This window comes from Prosopis cineraria, unplaced genomic scaffold, assembly GCF_029017545.1.
Source record: "Prosopis cineraria cultivar Desert tree isolate PC_DT_omini unplaced genomic scaffold, ASM2901754v1 PC9, whole genome shotgun sequence".
In the NCBI taxonomy this organism is placed as follows: domain Eukaryota; kingdom Viridiplantae; phylum Streptophyta; class Magnoliopsida; order Fabales; family Fabaceae; genus Prosopis; species Prosopis cineraria.
The window spans coordinates 20,758,849-20,776,307 of record NW_026555340.1 but is presented as its reverse complement, the minus strand read 5'-3'; the positions used below and the strand labels follow the sequence as shown (position 1 = coordinate 20,776,307).

The window sequence follows — 17,459 nt, the reverse complement described above, 5'->3', positions numbered from 1 at the left end:
TTGTTTTTATTAAATCTGTTGATGTATCAGACATAGTCAAGGATGCCTAAAATTTGTGCAACTTGTTCACTGAAATGGTTGACTTTGTTAGAGTCACAAATATTGTGCACTTGGTAACTGATAATGCAGCTAATTATAAAACTGCCGGGCGATTATTATGTGATAAATTTCCTTCTATTTTTTGGTCTCCTTGTACTGCACATTGTTTGAACTTGATTTTAGGAGATATCGGTAAAATGGATATTGTGATTGGCTTGGCAACACGTGCATCTATGGTGATAAAGTTTGTTTATAATCATGCCTTTTTGCTTGCTTGGCTGAGAAAAAGAGAAGGTTAGACTAAAATTATTCGCCCTGGGGTGACACGATTTGCTACCACTTTTATTGCATTAAAAAGTATTCATGAGCATAAACATGATTTGCAAGCCTTAATAACTAGCAAAGTATTTTTAGATTCTAGATACTCAAAAGGAGAAAAGGCAAAGGATGTGACTTTAATAGTACTAGACAATCAATTTTAAAATGATTGTAAAATTGTGGTCCAAATTGTTTCACCACTTATTCGGTTGTTGAGGATTGTTGATGCTAATGAGAGACCTTCACTTGGGTATGTATATGATGGCATGTACAGGGTAAGAAAAACTATCAAGAATATATTAATGAATAAAAAGCCCTTGTATAAGCCTTATACAAGGATTATCAAGAAAAGGTGGGATTCTTAACTTGGTTAGAAGCTTCATGCAGCAGCGTATTTCCTGAATCCTGTGTTCTTTTATGATAAGCAGAGCTTTTGTAAAAAGCCAGAGGTTATGGCTAGATTTCTTGATGTTTTGGATAAGACAATCACTTCTAACAAAACCAAGTTTGTGCAAGAAAGTTTGTTGTATCAAGATAGTGTTGACAGCTTCGGTCATTCCTTAGCCATTTCATCTATAAACTCATTGCGGCCAAGTAAATTTTGATGCTTTTTTCATTTAACTTTAATACTTTTTATTTTTATAGTTCTTACTTATGTTTATCTTTGATGCTAAATTTTGCAGATGAATGGTGAAAAATGTTTGGTGATAGTGCACCAAATGTTAAAAAATTGGCAATGAGACTCTTAAGCCAAACTTCATCTTCATCTGGTTATGAAAGAAATTAGAGTATTTTTGAAAGAATACACTCTAAAAAAAGGAATAGGTTGGAGCATAAAAGGTTAAATGATCTTGTGTTTATTTATTACAACCTTCGTTTGAAAAATAGGTATATTATTTAATTATAGCTAAACTTTATTTAACATGAGTTTAATTATAAGTTAACTTCTAAAATTTTAATATTTTGGTTACGTGTTTTAGAGTTTATAACAAGAAAATATCTTTTGATCCTATTGATTATGAAAGTATTGGTGACATTGAGTATTGGATCATGAAAGATGAAGATTCTCCCACCCTTAATTATGATGAGATAGAAGCTATGCTTTATGATGATACAATAATTCTACAAGTTTCTATCAATCAAGATGAAGGTTTGATCTTTGATATTTTTTAGTATTTAGTCATGTAATTTTTTCTTTATAATATGTGTTACTTATTAATTTTAATATTTGATTTGTTACATTATTTAATAAAGGTAATAATGAAGGAGGAGGCAATGAGGTTCCATCTGGAGGTGGATGTTCAATCATGGAAGGACTTGATTTGAGATCTTTTGCCCAAAAAGATGTTGAAACTTATAGTGATAATGATTTGCGGGAAACTCATACTTGGCTTAATCAAGATCTACCAATCTTTGACAAGTCATGAATAGATAAATATGATGTTATGCTTGTTTAAATTGTTGGTGTGTTGTATTGTATTGCCTTGTTAGTTGTTATTTTGTCATATGTTGAAGTTGAAGTTGACTATTTATCTTAATATTTTAATTATTTGATGTTTTGTTTATATTATTATATAGATATATAATTTTTAAATTTAATTATGACGTTACCGATTCGACCATTGGTCCAACCCGGTTGAACCATACGAACCACGGACCGCTAGCCTCTTCGGTTCAATATCCGATCCGATTCTAAAAACATTGAGAAGAAGAAGCAACATTTACTAAATTAAGAGTATTCAAAATTAATCTAAACTAATTACACCAAACCAAATCAAACTGATATGAATTGATCAAAATTGATTATAAATGAGATTTGGTTTGATTTTTCTTTCAACAAAATTGATTGGTTCGGATTTTTGCTTCTAAAAATTTAAATCAAATCAAACCAAACTTTATTATATTTATTATATATATCTTTATAAATTTTCCTAAGTTTTTTTATCTTTCTCGAGTTTAATTAGTTGTATATCACTAATAAAAATATGTTATAGTTAGTTAAATATTATCTATAATTGTTTATGATAATTTTTTAATTTTATAATCAATTTTTTAATATAATAGATTGATTTTTATTGTTAAATATGCTCATTAATTGAATAAAAAAACTTTTGTGCTCAATAAATTTTGTCATTGCAAATTATAATTAATAGTTAAAATTTATCAATCAATATGAATGTGCTTGTGTGACTGTCAAAAATATTTTATAAAAAAAGTTTAAACTAGATCTAAACCAAAATTAAATTAAATCAAACCATTCAAAAACTGAAGCAAATTAATTAGAGAAAAAATTGAATAGATTTCAAACAATAATTAATGAATTAATTTAATTTGATTTGATTTGATTTGATTTTTCAGAAAATAGAATCAAACTCAACCGATCTTCATTCATCATCACACGCCCTCGTATGCGTGCTGCGTAGGCCGCTGTTTCAGCTCCCAAGCCTTTTCCTCGCCACCGTCTTTGACACTGACTCCTCCCAACAGACGCCAATCATTTTTATATCAAAATAATTATTTCAATGATACTAATACATATATATATATATATATATATATATTTGTATAATATTATCAATATATATGTATTTATATGAACAAGAAGAAGAAGCAACATTCACTATCTTCATTCATTACCTCGTGAGTGTAGGCCTCTAGTTCAGCTCTCAAGTCTTTTCGTCGCTCTGTTTTTATATCAAGATAATTATTTCAATAATAATAATATATAATAATGGTCAATTATTTATTTTATTGAATTGATGGTCCCTTGTTTCTTCTTCAAGGCTTTAATTTCAAAAAGACACTTCCTCCACCATTCCTTTTCACATTATATCCCACCACCGAGTTGTGTATCGTTACATGTGTATCAGTGTATGTATGCTGATAAGAAGCTGATAAGAGTTAGTTTAGTTGGTAAACATTCAAAATAATATACTCTAATTCTGCTATTATGAAAAAATCTTGTTAATGAATAATTTATAAGCATTCTTTGAATTTTGAGATGTCTTGGCTTTAGTTAATTTATCCATGAAAGAATGTATATTATTGATCCATGAGAATGGGTTGCTTGGCTTAAAAAAAAATGTGCTGGATTAGTTAATAAGGTTATTATCATTAGTCGCTTAGTTAATTGGCAACCTTAAAATTTAAGAAAAACATAATCTTTAATCCCTATAGTTTTATCAAATTTTAATTTTAGTTCTTATAATTTTTTTTCAATATTTTCAATTCTTATAGGGACTTAAGATACTGAAAAAATTGACATTATGGGGACCTAAAAAATAAACATCACCCAATCTTTTTTAATATTTAAAAACATTGAAAAAATTATAATGACTAAGAGTGAAACTCAAAAAAAAAATATAAAAAAAATGATGATTGTGTTTTTCCTTGAATCTATATTAAAGGTTTTTGTATCATTGTACTAAGGAAGGGAAGTTCAATCCTGCTTATGCAAAGAGGTTGACATAGGTCCCTATAGCGTTTTGGGATTGATAGTTTCACACTTGAAGGTATAATGATTTTTTGTAATGACATTGATGGCTTAAAACCATCTTGTCTAAGAATTCATATTTTGTAATTATAATATTAAATAAAAATTTTATCATTTGAATTCTTTTTTTTAATAAATGGACATTTCAGTATATCAAATTTAAATATTATCAAACTCAATTAATATTAAAAAAAAACTCTCTTAAAGATATTTTATATTCGTACATATTCAATCTTAACACCTCATATTTAATAAAGCATAACCTCTTCCATTAGAATATATTTGAATTCTTTTATGGCTTCAATAATTTGTATCTTATTTTATAATTTCTTTTGGCTAAAAAATATGTTTTAGGTGCAGCTTGGTCAATCTTAAATAATAGCACAGGGTCAATTCTTCAAGTAAAATCATGATAGACTCTCTCTCTCTCTCTCTCTCTCGCGTGAGAACTGAGGTGGTGTGTAAGGAGCTCAATATTAAATTCAATTAATTAGGTTTTCCTATTTAAAACTTGAACGATTTGCAGTGTAAGTTGAAGTTTTTCATCGAATGATGAGGCCTGCCAAAAGACTAGGGGTGCATTATTGTGTGACACCTGAGGTACGAAAGCTATATCTTTAAAGGTAAAAAAGTTATCTGAATTCTGTATAAAGAAAAAAACTAAAATATAAATCTAACACGTGATGGTCTTAAATCATAGGTTTAAAGTATGTGAATTCTTAAATTTATTTTTGATATAATATTTTTATTTAATTTTTAAAAAATAGTATAATCTGGCCCTCATTCTAATAAAAATTAATTTTAAACATTAATTGATCAAAAATTATCTCAAAAATAATTATAAAAAAAGATCAATAAAAATTTCTTGGCCATTTTATGTAATTTTTGGATTCTTTATTATAATTATTGTTCTTTAATCTAATTTTTGAAATTATTTTTAAATTAATTAACAGTTAAATTTAGCTTTTGTTAATGTTAGGAACTAAATTGTACCACTATCAAAAGTTAAAAAAAAAATTGCAACAAAAAAAAAATTTAAGGGTTTAGATGTCCTGGATTTATAATTTAGGGACCGATTTGCATTTTATCCTTACTTATTTTTGTCTTATTTATAATTCACTTCTAACATATTTTATCATAAAGAAAATATTTAAATCGAGTAACTTTATTTAAAAATTTAATCAATTTTTAACTTTAGCTCTATTAAATAAATAAATATATTTAATAACATCCTTTTTCTCACCAAAATAAGAAAATTTTATGATAAAAAATTGATAGCATGAATTATAAATTTATTTCTCGTAACTGGGAAGATAACTTACTATTGAAACAAAACCTACGTAAATTCTATTACTAATTTCCTGGTATTCATAGTATATTTTCAAATTTATCTTTAAAAATTGTAAAATAAAATTCAATTGAAAAGATAATTTTTTATCATAAAAAATACTATATTTAAAAAATAGCTAGAAAAGTTTACAAACTGAATCAAGCGACTACTTATTGTATATTTTCAAGTTTGCTCTTAACAATTATAAAATAAAAATTAATTAAAACTACATTTTTATTTTCATTATAAAAAATAATTTATTTAAAAATATTTGGATTTCGTGGGAATTAAAAAAAATAAAATAAAAAAGTGGCTATAAATTAACTTCTTGGCAAGTATACTTCGCAGGGAATCAAAACAACTTTTTGAGAAATAAATTAAATTATATATGGCTTGTGATCATGAATATTGTATGGTTTATTATTAAATTTATATTTTATATTTTTATATTGATATTAATAATTGACCAATAAATGGGCAATCCAAACCTGCAAGAAAGAGCACAGAGGAAGTGGCAAGCTGTAAAGGGAGAAAAAAAAAAAAAAAGAACAAAAGAAAACAAAGCAACAAACAAATGTACTCTCTCTCCTTTCTGGGTTTTTCTTTTTCTCACACTGCAGTGGAGCCTGCCATTGTCCAATAGTATTGTCCTTATTTTCTCTGTAAATTCCATCTATGAAAATTTGACCAAGTATTATAATAGTTATCAGCCACTCCAATTCAATCTTACAGAGATTAACTGAAATATATTTATACTTAATAAAATTAAATTATTTAATTGGGCAACGTGAGAGAATTGGAGACTATTGTTGAATTGTCTCATATATTTAAAAAGATTTCTTTTTTATATCCATGGTTTTGATTTTTTTTTTTAGGTCCTTGTGAAGGAGACAGCACGGAGATAAAGGGAACATATCATATGGTTGCAATAATAATTCCCAGCAGAACCAAACAAACATTTATTTATAATACCCACACTTCACTTATATTATTGATATTATAATTATATCTCAAAAAAATTGAATTAATGATAATTAATCAGATTTATGATAAAAAATAAATTAAAAATATTGATTTAGACATTTGTAAATTTAAAATTTTTAATTACATATAAAGTATATATTTGCAAATTGAAACTGCAATTTATATCTGTAATTGTTTAATTAAATCTATACTTTTTTTGTAACTCATGTTTTTTTTAAAAAAAAATTATGGATTATCTAACTCTCGTTACTTCAATACTTTAAGATCTAAATATTATTCTTGGAATAATTATTCACACAGTTGATTGATGGTTGATGCCCCAAGAAAACAGTGACGGAGCACATTGTGTGTAGCATTCAAATCAGTACAATGAACTATCAAGATCAAAATGCATAAGAATTTTCAAGCCTTTGATATGACCTGCCTCTAGCTTCTTCAATTCATTCACTGTTCCCACGCTTACATAAGACACAACCTGCAAATACGTTTAGTGCTGTTGGAAGAGGAAACCTAAGTCGGAATCCGCTTTGCTCCTCGTAGGAGGAGCGTTCGCTGCAGGTCCAAAATCTGGACCGTTCAAATTATATTTAGGAATAATCCAGATTTAATATTTTATTTTTTATTTTTGTTAAACAAAAAATTATAAAATATTTTAATAAATCTGATTACCAATTTTTACTAATTTGAACAATCTAGTTTTAATATTAATGATCCAAATTTAATATTTAAATTTTTTTATAAATTTACTATTCAAATTTATAGTTTAAATGTAATATATTTAACTTGTAATTCTTTTGAAAAAATTTCAAAAATATTTGTCAGTGAATATCTGCATTGTCCAGATTCTAGGGGATATCTAAAGTGTCAATTTTTAAAAATTTTGAATGTTAAATATGAACTATTCATATTAAATTTACACATTAAATTTAAATCATTAATATTAAATTTAGACTCTCTAAATTGATAGTCAATTTTATTAAAATATTTTATAATTTTTTATTTTAATAAAAATAAAAAATAAAATATTAAATCTAAACTGTCCCTAAACTTAATCTAGGCAGTCCAGATTTTGGACCTGTTCCTTAGAGGAGCAGCCAAGGTCACCAAAGTCATGTCAATTCTTCTCGCTGTTAGTATTATATTTTATATCTAGTAAAATAGTATCTATTGATTGATGGTATTAATTTACAAAACCAAGGCCCCGTTTGGTTGGGGGGAGGGGAGGGGAGGGGAGGGGCTCCTCTTCCCTCCCTCATTTGGTTAGGAGGAGGGGAGGGAAATTTTTAAAATTTTCCCTCCCCTCCCCTCCCCTCCCCTCCCATTCTCTCCCCTCGAATCAAACAGACCCTAAGAGTTTTTATACTTTCAATTACTACTATTGTAAATTAAACCAGTATAGTTTAAAGAATTAGTTTTTCCTGGTATAGAAAAATAAAAGTATAGTAATAGATTTTTTTTTTTAAGATTATATTGTTCACTAGGTCATTAGTTTGATCAAAATTAGTGAAAGTAATTGCAAAAATTGCAAAATCATTTTTGTGAAGAAGAAGAAAAAGCATATATACCATAATGATAACAAAGCATCTTAATTCAAAACTTGAAAACTCAAATTGATGAATTTTTTTATTAATATTAATTATGAAGATCAGCTTTATCTAGTATGAACTTCTCACATATATTTAGATCAACTTACATTTAAATAACCTAATAATCTCGCTTTCTCACAAGCTCATGAACCATTAACAAACTCATTTCTCAATCTCCATACAACATTAGAAAAAAAAACCTATTAAAATAATTCTTATATATTTATGTGGTGATTGATTATAAAACAAAAATGGAAATTTTTATCCACAAGACAACAGACAGTGAAAAAGGGTTGTTTAAGATATCCCTCTCGATAATCTCACTCATCAGAATCTTACATTCCCAACGTTTCCTTCTGTCGTGCCTTCTCACAGAGAACCAAAAAGATCAATACTCTAAAATAAACCTAGTAATCAACTAATAATACACAATCAATTACCAACTTTCACTGATTCACATACGAGACAGTGACAAAATGGCAATAACATAATTCACATCTACTTCTTCTAGTGTCTCGTCGTCGCTGTGTCAAGATCGAAATATATCAGATACGATAAGATCATGTTTGGGAGACCAAAATGCAGAATTGTTTGAATTTTCTGCAACATACAACAGTAATAAGAATAATAATAATTTGACTTGTTCTTGTTCTGTTCTTGAGATTCCGGAGGTTTGTTAAATTCATCAGATCTAAATATTAAGGCATGAAGAGCTTGTTCCCGCATTTGCAACGCCAAGCTTCTGGATAGTACTCGAGCGGCTTGCTCAGACCGGGATGGATCGGCACGTGAACCGGTTCACACGGCGCGCACCAGCCGCACTTGGATCTACACGACGGCGGAAACGACCCTGGCCCGCCGTTTCTCTTCTGATCAGCCGCCGCTACCGTTGCCGCCGTCCACGACCCATTAATCTCCTCCCTCTGAAAGTAGGGCTGCTTGAAACCTCCCCTACCTGATCAGCATTCCAAAAATAATAATAATAATAATAAATGAAGGAAATTCTAACAACATTAGGTCACAGACTAACAGCTAAAATTTTGAAAACAAAAAAATAACTAATATCGTTAAAAATTAAATTCTTAGTTCATTTAATTTGATAGGTAATTAATTAGGTGGTAAAAAGATTAACTAACGTGCGCACATGTGTAAGAAGATTCAAACCATATTATAATAATTAATTTGTAAGAAGTTTAGTATAGGTCAAGTGAAATGAACAGTGCTTTTGTGGTCATTAATTAACGTTAAAGAGTAAAGAGATGAACTCATGGAATATTTACTATGCACTGTGAAGATTTAAGATATAGACAAGTACTTAGGGAAGACTTACTTGGAAGTGGAGGGAGGGTTAGGGCAGAAGCAGAGGAGAATAAGAGAAAAGTGAACGCCGTGAAGGTTGTTGGCAGGCGGTTGCTGTGTTGGTGGTGGTGGTGGTGGTTGCAACGGAGAAGACGGCGATGAGGCGGTAGGCCCATGGCGGAGGACGGAGGCGACGAGTGGTGGTGGGTGTGGGGGAAGGATATGGTGAACAGGTGAAGAATGAGAGAGAGAGAGAGAGAGAGAGGACAGAGGGCAGATATTTGCGTGTGGGAGAAAAGGTGCCAAGTCAAAAGACATATTTGAAGCAGATGAAAGAGAAGGAAGAAAACAAGTGTGTTTGTGTGTGTTGGTTCAAAAAGTATTGGGAGGTTGGGAGATAGTAAACTGTGTCATGGTTGTATACAATAAGAACAGAAAATTTGTTATATATATATATATATATATAAAGAACAGAAATTATCAAGGTTTGAAATTTGAATTACAGTTTAAGAATTTAGTACTTAATCATGTTTTAAATATGATTATTTTTAATAAAAAATATGTGTGCATATAAAAAATAGAAAATTACTTTGTTGATATAAAATTATTTTAAATTCAAGTAGTCATTAATACTTTTTTTATAAGTAAAAATTTAAGTGAGTTGAGTTTCGAAGATTTACAAAAAATAATGTGTGTTTTTAATTCAAATAACATTTACAAAATATTTATAAATCACTTGTTAACAAGATTTTCATATGAGCAGTAATATTTGAAGATTGTAAGATATGAGTCAAATTTTTACAAACTAAACCGACTATTGTTGATTGTAATAACTTATATTTTAAATTGGGAGCATTATGGCCATTTCACAAAACATATTAATGTCAGGAAGGTCCCAAGAAACTTGAGAATAATTACCACATTTTGCTGGGCTTCATTGTTATTTGCACATTTCAATGGGATTTTTCTGTGATTTTTTTTCTAATTTTCTTATACTATCATCAAAAAAATATTCTTAGTATTTCATCCAAAAAAATGTTCCTTGGAAAAATGTTATACTCATATAGACATATAGAACTTTAATTAGTTTACCAACAAGGGTTGATCATCAATAAAAGGGTCTACGACCACTGTCCGCTTATATATGAGGTATCTAATTTGAATTTGTTGTGAATGTATAAAAATATTTGAAAAAAATTATTTTTAATTGAGCCCAATAATACTTGAGTTTGACTCAATCATACAGCTATGTAAAAAAAAATAGTTAAAATTATTTTAAAATGTGATGAGACTGTGGACCCTACTATATGGGTCCACATTTCTGATTATTGTGATGCAGTGACTGATTGGTAGGGTTTTATTTGGAGTGGATGCATGTGTTGTGACTGACCCGTACGTTTGAGAAATCCAACTTGTTAATAAGTGTAGCTTAATTCACCTGGGTGATTTTTTAATTTTTTGTTTAATATACATAATTATTTTACTTTTTTTTTATAAAAAAAAATTCCTTTATTTTGCTCTGCCACTTTCTATTATTCTCAATTCGCACATGTACCTTAGGTCTCGCGCGCGCTATGTATATTGATTTTGGACAAAATCTTAGATGTTGAATTTTGTGGGCCATGGTGATAGATTGACTATTCTTCACGTACAGGGGGGGGGGGGGAGAAAATTATCTGAAAAGGAAATTAAATTAGGGTGTAATTAATTAAAATCCATTATGGGGTTTAATGGTGGGCAGAAGAGCGTCTCCTTTTCTTTTTTTTTCATTTCCCATCTTTTCTTTTTATTACCATTACATAAAAGTTTTAATATTTTTAAATTTAATACTTGATAAAATTAGTATTTTAATTTTACATATAGTATATAAAAACTATAACATTTTATTTATATATTTTATGTAAATTATACTCATAATTTTATCAACATTTAAATCTAATAGTTGAAAAGCTTTGAATCTAATGTAACGGTTAAAGAGAAAAGAAGGGAATGGAGAGTAAGGCAAAGGAGTGGCCGCCTGCTATGAACATAGAACTTCAAACTTAGCACAATCTTTAACTACCTCGCATAAAATAAGGCAATTAATTGATATGCCAAAGGCGTTCAATTTTCTTAATATATATTCATTGAATATAATTATCTCTACTAATAGAAAATGAATCAAATTACTAATGAGGACTGAATCTAATAAAAAGAGTTAGTCCCTCACAATATAATGAACAAGAATTTAAATTTTTGTTAGAAAAAATGCTCATATTTAACATCTAATTATGCCCCAAACAAGATTGTCTCCACTAAGAGAAAAATTGTGAGCAAGAAAAAGAAAGAAAAATATTAATCAAATTATAGGGTTTGTTTATTTTGGTTGTTAGCCATATTTTTTGGGATAAACATATTTATTATTCTCACTTATGAAATGAAACATGAAGTTTTTCCAAAGGGTCAATGATCATCCTAAATCCTAAATTATTGCATGAATAACCGTTACATCAAAATAGTGATTTTCTCATAGCATATTTTTGTGAGAAAACACCCAAAATTTAGTGAGAACATCATTTCTCACTCTAAAAGATCCATCACTAAAACAGTCGAAGAAAAAATATTTCACACAAACAAAATTGTGAGAATCATTTCTCGCACCATTATTTGCAGGAAGTTCACACAGCCTTTAAAACTGCGAGACATTCTCGCGGAATGATTCTGAGAGAAGTTATTTCAATTTAATTTAAGATAATTTCCCACACATAAATGGTGTGATAATTTCTCTCATATAATTATGCTGTGAGAATTTCCTATAATAATTTTTTGTGAGAAATTCTTACGTGCAACAAATCTGAAAGATTTTCTTTTAAAATATTTTTGAGAGAAATTGGTTAGTCTCTCATAATAGAAATTATTATGAGAAACTCTCATAATAATGTATCATGAGAAACTAAACTAATGCTGCGTCACCTTTCACCTCGCACCATGTCAACTGCCACATATAAATTAATTAATCCCACCTCACACGACACTTCACGCCACATCAGGCATCACATATGCATCTTGCTTATGCCATATTACTTGCTACATAGTGTTATGTCACTCACCATGTGTGGGTAAGGTCGTACCATGTCATCTATCACATCACCACCTTCTATGCCACATATCATTCGCCACCTCATGTCACATCACATCATCTTATTTATTTGTTACAAAATATGCTAATATCAAGACTTAAACCGACCTTCCATCTTTCAAGTTTTATACCCTTTCATTTGTTAATTGAATTAAAATGCACTTGTAATCATCATATGCAAAATTAAATATATATTAACTTCATACATATATGTTGAATAATATACTATTAAAAATATATACATGTTATATTTTATTTTCAATTAATAATATAATAAAATAATTTATATGATTATAATATATGATTTGTATTATAATTTTAATAAAATAATTTATATGACTATTTATATTATATTTTTAATAAAATATATTTTTATCCATGACACTATCATGATATATATAACCAAAATTAAAAGCTCTGTAGCACATGCCATGACATATTGCTTAGTTTGCTTGAAATTACAGTTTTGCCCTCGTGTTCTCTATTAATTATAATTTCTTACGTTGTGTATGAATATATATGTTTGAGGGTATGAACCATGTTTAAAAGGGATTATTGGGATCCTTATTTTCTAATTATAATAATTTTCTATATTTTAATAATTATAATTAATTGGTAGTTCAAAAGATTAAAGACTTTTGATTACCTAAGTTTGGCATGTGTGCATGAGTTTAGTAATGCTTGGAGAATGGCATTACACATCTTGAACTCTAAACTTTTAAAATATGCAAAAACATATCAATTAAGTTTTAAAAAAAATAGTTGTTACTTTTTGCACTCATGGGGCTCAATCTCACACATGCGGCACTCATCTTAACCGTTAAAAAGTTAGGGAGAGTTTTTAAATATTTTAAAAGTTTAAAGTCTAATTTACTATTTATATAATAATTTAAAGTTTAGTACGCTCATTAACACTTTTTTAAGAATTGTGTTGTAATAAGCAATCATTACCAAGGTAGTGTATAATCATATTGGGTTAATAATTTAAGAAATTTAATGGTGTGTGTGTGGGGATAAATAGTCTTTTTATATAAAATGGGAGGGGAGGAATGATGAGAAAAGAAAAACAAGGAAAAGATTAAAAAATAATAAAATAATATTAAACCAATGCGCGCCTCAGCCTGCAATTAGTTTAATTGAGGGCATAGCTTGAAATTTGACAAAAATAAGCTGAATAGAGTAGCTTCATCAGGACTTTTCTCTCTCTTGAAAATCATGCAGCGCCAATGGAAGAACCTCTGAATTAGAAAATGCCACCGGATAGACCCATTGAGGAGCTCTCACCGGATGATCGACTGAAGAAAATGAAGAAGGAGGTCAAAGAAGATGCCATTATGCCTGACAAAATGGAGACACGGAAGGCTGTGTCAAACATATACAGAAATCTGATGAAGAACAGAGCATTCTGAGGAACCAAAAATAGGGGTCCTATAAAGACTCTCTTCTTGGGTTTAAAGGAACCGATTTCAATGGAGTGGCTTATGGATCATTAGCCATGGACGATGATCCTTTGATATCAGATCTTCTTAACTAGTAGTGGGAGATACCTGCACCATCGAAAGAACTAAAAAAACTGATGAACATCTACCCAGTAGTCCCTATTTCATAGGATAAATTCAATGACTGGTGTCGTCCTTGGAATAATGCCTTAGTTATTACAATACTTGGAACTAGATTCGTACTGCACAAGCTTAAAGAACGACTAAGTAAGCTTTAGCAACTGAAAGATTTTGAACTGATTGATTTGCCAAATAACTACTATGCCATCCGCTTCATAGATGAAATCAACTGGGCACAGCACTATAAGAGGGTTCTCTTTGAGGGACCATGGGTAGTGGCACAATACTGTGTGCTTGTTCAAAGGTAGATTCCCTACTTTGATCCATTTTATAATCCCTTGGGACGCATTGCAACATGGGTTTGTGTTCTAAATATTCCCATGCACTATTACATAAAAAGTTTTATCTAGAGATTAGGAGATAGAATCGGTCGAACTATCAAAGTAGATATGAATACCATTGTAGATCCAGATGCTCAGAAGACCAAGGTAGAGAGAGGAAGATACGAAAGAATATGCGTTGAACTGGATCTGCGAAAAAAGTTGGTACCTAGAATAATCTTAGCTTCATCTTTATTTAACGTGGAATGTGAAGGATTAGGCTTAATTTGTTTCCACTGTGGAAGGTATGGGCATAGAAAAGAATCCTGTCCATGGAAAGCAAGTACAGCGAACCAATCCTCACAGTGTGCACCCTCAACCGGTTCACCTCCGCCTTTCACACCGGCGACCAAACTCCCCAGAGAAGAAGAAGTCTACCGCACCTGGAACTTTGTCTCTGACCAAACGAAACCTCATTTCTCGAGGTCTGACAGCCACAGAAGCATACATGAGTACCGAGGCAGGCATACAAGATATGGAGAAAAAGATGACAGTAAAATGACTACTTCACGATATGCTATTCTTGCAGAGTTAGATCAAGAAGAGGATGCAAGAAGTCAGCTAAATCTTGACACTACTAGGGGAGAGGCCACCTTTGGCAATGCAGGAAAAGCATTGGCAGTGGTTACAAATAAAAAGGAAACTCAGAGTAAAAATGAGCTGGACACAAATTTTAAAAATAACCAGCGAGGAAAAGATACTCAAGGGGGAAAAGGAGTTTATGTACCCAAAGGAAAAGAAAATATTAGGCCCAACCCAACATCTCTAAATGAGTCAGCCTCAATCTCCAATGTGAAAGGGAGGAATGAAGCATCAGACACCTCTTCATGGGAAAAGAAAAAAGACCAGAAAAGAGAGCAGCAGGCCAACGTGCCTATGTAGTGGTTAATGGATCTCTGGCCCAAAATGAATGCCAAGTTAATTTTAAGCCACCAGAAATTCAACCAACCTTCCCCATTCAGCAAAACTCTATCTCGACCCCTTCTTCACCTCATCCCATCTTAACCCATTTGGTGACACAAGTTCTTACCCCTCAAACTAACTTCTCGGCCTCCTCTTCACCACTTTCTCCAACAAATTGTCTTCCCTCTACACCTGAACCACCTAACATTATCTCTTCCCTGAAATTGAATAAAGGAAATGCTCAAGTGGAATTGAAGATTGACTCATCTGATTCAAAAGGAACTCATTATGAGAAGGATGTTGCCAGCCCTGTCTGGGATCAAGAGAAATGCTGAAATGGGTGTGTACCTTTTTTACTTTTCAGTTAACCTTAATGATCATCATTTCTTGGAACTATCGGGGAGCAGGATGCAAAGCTTTCCCGGGTATCATTAAAGATCTTGTTCAAAAGTATAAAGTTGACATTCTCTGTCTTCAAGAAACACGTATTAGTGGTTCAAAGGCTGATTGTGTTGTTCGTTGCTTGGGTTTTGATAAATGGATTAGACTTGAAGCTATTGGATTTTTCGATGGTATTTGGATTCTATGGAATAGTAATGCTTTTAATGTTGAATATATCTCCTCAAATGTCCAACTTCTTCACTGCCAAATCTCCAACTTTTCTACAAACAAGCAATTTCTTTCTACCTTTGTGTATGGAGAAACATCCCCGAATAAAAGAAAAATCTTGTGGGATTCACTTATATATCTTAGTAACTAAATTACTAAAGACTGGATTGTGCTTGGTGACTTCAATGCATTCTTACGTGCTGATGACAAGCTTGGTGGTTCAGGTCTAACTTGGTTTTCCCTTTCAGATTTTCATAATTGTATCAATGATTTGGGGCTACTTGAATTACTTATTATTGGAGACAAATACACTTGGGAGGGTCACAATGTGAAAGAACGTCTTGATTGGGCTTTCTGTAACCTATCCTGTGAATTTAATCATCCAAACAGTAAAGAGCATCATCTCCTCAAATTTAAATCAGATCACAAAGCAATTGCCATTTCAGATGTACTCACTCATAACTCACCCAATAGACCTGCCCAGTTTAAATACCAAGTTGCTTGGAATCTTGAACCTGACTTTGGAAATCTTGTTTCAAATGCCTGGCTGAATCATGACTGGGTTGATGGTGTTTCTTCTTTTCAATCTTCTATAAACTCATGGAACGATTTGAAGGTGGGTAGTATCCTGAGGAAAAAAAGAGAAATCTTAAGGAGGCTAGATGGAATTGATCGTGCTCGAGCTTTGAATAAATCTAATGGCTTAGCTAAAATTAAGAAGAAGCTTTGGATGGAATACGCAAAGTTGGCCACATAAGAAGAATTAATTTGGTACCAGAAATCTAGATGTCGATGGTTGCAATGGGGTGATAAAAACACTAAATTCTTCTATGCCTCTGCTGTTATCAAGAAAAGGAGAAAAAGGATTGAGGCATTAAAAAATGACGCGGGTGACTGGATAGAAGACTCTGAATCCTTGAAATCTATGGCCTCAGAGTACTATAAGAATTTATATTCCAAAGATATAAATGCCATACCTGATTCAACATGGCCTAATTACTTCCCTCAAATTGATAGTGAGACCCTCCTTTATCTCAATTCTGATGTTACTGATATTGAAATAAAAAATGCAGCTTTTGCATTGGACGTGTTCAAAGCCCCAGGACCGGATGGAATTCAAGCACACTTCTTTCATAGCTAATGGAATTTAGTGGGTGTCAAAGTTTGTGAGCTTGTGAAAGAATGCCTCCAAGACCCTGAACACATAAAGAAGATCAACCAAGCCACTATTGTAATGATTCCTAAAAATGAATAGCCTTCTGGACTCAAAGATTTCAGGCCCATCTCGCTATGTAATGTTAGCTTCAAAATCATTACCAAGCTCCTAGCCAGATGTCTCCAACAGGTTATGGATTTCCTTATTGACCCCTATCAATGTAGCTTCATCAAGGGAAGACAAAGCTGTGACAACATTATCATTGCTCAAGAAGCCATCCATACAATGAGACGTAAGAAAACTGGACGGAGCTATATGGCAATTATTAAAGTTGATATGGAGAAAGCTTTTGATAGACTTGACTGGGATTTTATTGAACAAACTCTTCACATTATTGGTCTAGACAACAAGCTCATTTGGATCATCATGAATTGCATTACTACTACTTCTCTGCGTGTTTTATGGAATGGGGAAGAAACTGAAACTTTTAGACCGTCTCGTGGTATTCGTCAAGGAGATCCCCTTAGTCCTTATATCTTTATTCTATGCATGGAGAGACTCAATTTTCTCATAAAGGATGCTTGTGTTATGAAAAAATGGAAACCACTCAGATTCTCCTCAAGAGGACCTTTTATCTCCCATCTTTTCTTTGCCGATGATCTCATTTTATTTGCAGAAGCTTCCT

General features: G+C 31.1%; 2 protein-coding genes across 2 annotated transcripts; one reads left to right on the top strand and one right to left on the bottom strand.

Moving 5' to 3' along the window:
• Window positions 1-8,032: 8,032 nt before the first annotated feature.
• On the bottom strand, window positions 8,033-9,355 carry LOC129319362 (EPIDERMAL PATTERNING FACTOR-like protein 5). Its single transcript, XM_054964410.1, has 2 exons — window positions 9,081-9,355; window positions 8,033-8,705 (listed from the first exon to the last, which is right to left on the bottom strand). Exons 1-2 carry the CDS (start codon window positions 9,223-9,225, stop codon window positions 8,449-8,451), a joined length of 402 nt encoding a protein of 133 aa, XP_054820385.1. The 5' UTR covers window positions 9,226-9,355; the 3' UTR covers window positions 8,033-8,448.
• Window positions 9,356-15,382: 6,027 nt separating this feature from the next.
• LOC129319648 (uncharacterized) lies at window positions 15,383-16,759 on the top strand. The gene is made up of 3 exons (XM_054964739.1): window positions 15,383-15,581; window positions 15,780-16,234; window positions 16,397-16,759. The coding sequence occupies exons 1-3, from the start codon at window positions 15,383-15,385 to the stop codon at window positions 16,757-16,759; spliced, it is 1,017 nt and encodes a 338-aa protein (XP_054820714.1).
• Window positions 16,760-17,459: the final 700 nt, after the last annotated feature.

Excerpts from the sequence above, each read along its gene's own strand:
- LOC129319362 (XM_054964410.1), bottom strand. The coding sequence starts at position 9,225 with ATGGGCCTACCGCCTCATCGCCGTCTTCTCCGTTGCAACCACCACCAC. Across the intron at positions 8,706-9,080 it reads AACCCTCCCTCCACTTCCAA|GTAGGGGAGGTTTCAAGCAG; the intron begins GTAAGTCTTCCC and ends AATGCTGATCAG.
- LOC129319648 (XM_054964739.1), top strand. The coding sequence starts at position 15,383 with ATGATCATCATTTCTTGGAACTATCGGGGAGCAGGATGCAAAGCTTTC. Across the intron at positions 15,582-15,779 it reads AGCTATTGGATTTTTCGATG|ACTGGATTGTGCTTGGTGAC; the intron begins GTATTTGGATTC and ends AAATTACTAAAG. Across the intron at positions 16,235-16,396 it reads ACTCATGGAACGATTTGAAG|AAATCTAGATGTCGATGGTT; the intron begins GTGGGTAGTATC and ends ATTTGGTACCAG.